Source organism: Protobothrops mucrosquamatus, unplaced genomic scaffold (assembly GCF_001527695.2).
Source record: "Protobothrops mucrosquamatus isolate PMUCROS unplaced genomic scaffold, P.Mucros_1.0 scaffold10, whole genome shotgun sequence".
NCBI lineage: Eukaryota > Metazoa > Chordata > Lepidosauria > Squamata > Viperidae > Protobothrops > Protobothrops mucrosquamatus.
Window position 1 is genome coordinate 495,466 of NW_015386397.1, and position 3,163 is coordinate 498,628.

Here is a 3,163-nt window from a genome sequence, read left to right on the forward strand (position 1 = left end):
GCCTTCTTAGAGTGCCGTCGGCCAGACAATGCCGGCTGGCGACCCCCAGGGGGAGAGCCTTCTCTGTGGCAGCTCCTGCCCTCTGGAATGACCTACCCCCCGACCTACGTACAGTTGCGGACCTGCGCCTTTTTCGCCGAGCCCTGAAGGCCCATCTATTCCGTGCGGCCGGCCTGGCGTAGTTTGGATTGTGTTTCAGCGGGGGATTTTGTATGGGTGTGTTTTTAGAACAGGCCTATTATTTAATTCGATTTTAAAACAGAAACTATTTATTTATTCGTGGTTTTTAGTATCGCCTGTTCACCGCCCTGAGTCCCGCAAGGGAGATAGGGCGGTATATAAATTTAATAAATAAATAAATAAATAAATAAATTTTGGGTAGGGCTATGTATTTTGTGCCACGTGAATAAGATTGGTTATTAGTTGGATTAAAAATATAAGAGAAAGTGAGAATAGCATATTTTACAATCTAGTTTGGCATAAGCTTTGTAATTTGAAGGGAAGGGCCACTGGCAGTGCAAAATTCTAACACTTTAGTAACAATTAGGCTAGGTCTTGATGTGTAGCAAGGTCAAGATATCTGTCTCAAATAGCACCATGAACTGGGGCTCAATCAAAACAGAATAATTGTCTCAAGGGTACAGGAAGATATAATGAAGCATTGCCCTTTTTTTATATTGGGGTGTTTGTTTTAATAATCCTGTTGAGCACTTGATGCTCTTGAATTTTGTTCCATTAAAAAAAGAAAACTTTTTGATGAGGGTTATAAATCTGCCTTTTAAAAAAACTTGGTTGAGATCTTCCCATCTTGATTGTTTCTTTAATTATTACAAATGCTGACAGTAATTATATTATATTATTATATTAAATTATTATATTATATTATTAAATTACATTACATTAAATTAAATTACATTACATTACATTACATTATATTATATTTAATGTGCATGCATCTTTGAGTCAATGTTGATTCTTAGAATTGCCGGTACAAGTTTTTCCAACAAGATTTCAGCACTGGTTTGCCATTGCTTTCTTCCTAGAGCTGAGAGAGTGTGACTGGAGTGAGGTAATCCAGTTGGCTTTATGCCTAGTACGTTGAAACCTCCAATACATGCATATTTTTATTTTAATTGAAGTGACTGTGTATTCACAGTTCTTATATGTTATTTTAAGAACATAAATAGTTTCAGTGTTTTTCTTCTATTTTAATCAAAGTTTCAGAGTTGGGAAAAATTTACTGGAATGACTTTCAGGTCCTGTAAAATGGATATTAAAATTCATATAGAAAGTTAAAGTTTAAAAAACCCCCCACATATTTTTAATGTGTATTTTCAGTATTTCTTCCCAGGATTTCAGGCCACTGTTTTGGAAAACACCTGGATTGCTATGAAACCAAATTAAGCTTCTGGGAAATGGCATAATAGAGGTTGAACAAAGAAGCAACATAGGCTGCTTATCACTTCTGGGGACATCTGTGTGCAGGGGTGGGGGGGAGTGGGGAAAAGACTTGCCAAAAACAACTACTATAGTGCTTGTGTTTTTCTCCCTCCTGTGACATAGGTGGCGGGTGAGCGTTACGTGTACAAGTTTGTCTGTGAGCCTGAAGTGCTGTTCTCCCTTGCTTTTCCTGACAATCAGCGTCCATCTCTGAAGGTTGAATTGGAGTGGCATATCAGCGAGGAAGACACAGTGCCTCTGTCCCACTTGGATGAAAATGCTGCCTACCTACCAGATCTGGGAGGTGTCCAGCCTTATGGGAAAAGCTGCACATACTAGACAACAGTAGAATGGACAAATCACATAGGGGCGAGTTGTATGTGTGTATCTGTATATATATAAAAAAATCTGCTGTGAACTCTGCATGGCATCAAGAAAGGCATCCGGACAGTAAATGCTTAGCTCCATCCAGTTGCCCTGACTCTACCCTGAAATAAGGGATTACAGGGTCATAAAAAGGGAGGTTTTTTTCTCAGTTACCAATATAGACTTGACTCTTGGAAGCAAAATCAGAAACCTTGGAAGAAAGGCAGCGGGGTCTGCCACTTCGAGAGCAAAGTTTGGATTTGGGTTCAAATCCTGACTTAGTCATAGACTCCTTAAATGAATGTGGGGCAATTCTTTCAGGCTTTTTCTCAAGGAGGGGCAACCTACCTCACAGGGATGTTGTGAGGACAAATAAGATAAAAATTGTAAAGTGCTTTGTATATTTGCCTTTTTATTTTAAGGGATATCTTGGTTCAAAAATAACTAAATGAAACCTAAACAAGGAAAGGCAAGGTCTTTCTAGTTTTAAATAGAGTTTTTCCCTTGCTTGGAAGAGATGGAATATGTATACTCCAAACTCAAAATAATTTCTTGGCAGCTGGATGATTGATTGTTCTACTCTTTTGCAGAGGATACATAATATATGCAACAGAGAGAGAGGCTTACCCATCATGATGCCAAGTGCTCAAGAGAGAAGAGTTAGCAAAGAAGTTAAGCTTTTAATGTCCTGCAAGAACCATAAAACAATTGCTGCAGCTTAGCCTGTGTAGCCACATTCCAACAGAAAGGAATACTATCGATAACATAATTGATCCCAGTCAAGAGAGATTTTTATCTGGATCAGCCTCCTGCGACTTGGTAGCCTTCAGAAGTACTAACTCCAGTTTACCATCACTAACAGCTCAGAAAAAGAAAATTCACTGCTGCTTAATGCAATGCTAAGTCATACAGGGAAGGTCCTTTCCTTCAAATGCTGTTGTTGTTCCTGTTATTTAGATTTAGCATTACTGCCCACTCCGCTTGCCCTCTAGTGAGATGTAGACAAGCATGCCTTTTCCATAGCAGCCTCTGCCCTGGGGAACATCCTTCCCTCCTGGGATCCAGCAATCCCCCAACCTTTTAGCCTTCTCAATAGCCCTAAAGAGCTGGTTCTCCCCTCAAACTTTTGGGATAGGATGAGATTGAAGACTGGGGATTATAGATGCACTGGAGAGTGTGGTTGAGATATTAGGTTTTGATTTAAAGGGCACTTTTCTGTTTTTATTATTTGTTGTGAATAATCCAGAATTGTGCTATATAAGATAGTGGCCACCATAAGTCTTATAAGGTAAGTGAGTAAGTAAATAAGGATCATAGTGCCTGAGGTATGGTGGTGCAGTGGTTAGAATGCAGTATT

The 3,163-nt window shown here is 39.3% G+C and overlaps 1 protein-coding gene across 1 annotated transcript in view; it reads left to right on the forward strand.

Annotated features, from left to right (window-relative positions):
* The window catches only part of ETV4 (ETS variant 4), a 29,231-nt gene extending 27,408 nt beyond the window's left edge, over positions 1 to 1,823 (forward strand). Inside the window, exon 12 of the mRNA XM_015810466.1 lies at positions 1,564 to 1,823. Coding sequence (XP_015665952.1) covers positions 1,564 to 1,779 — 216 coding nt within the window. The 3' untranslated portion in view covers positions 1,780 to 1,823. The remainder of the gene's footprint in view (positions 1 to 1,563) is intronic.
* Positions 1,824 to 3,163: the final 1,340 nt, after the last annotated feature.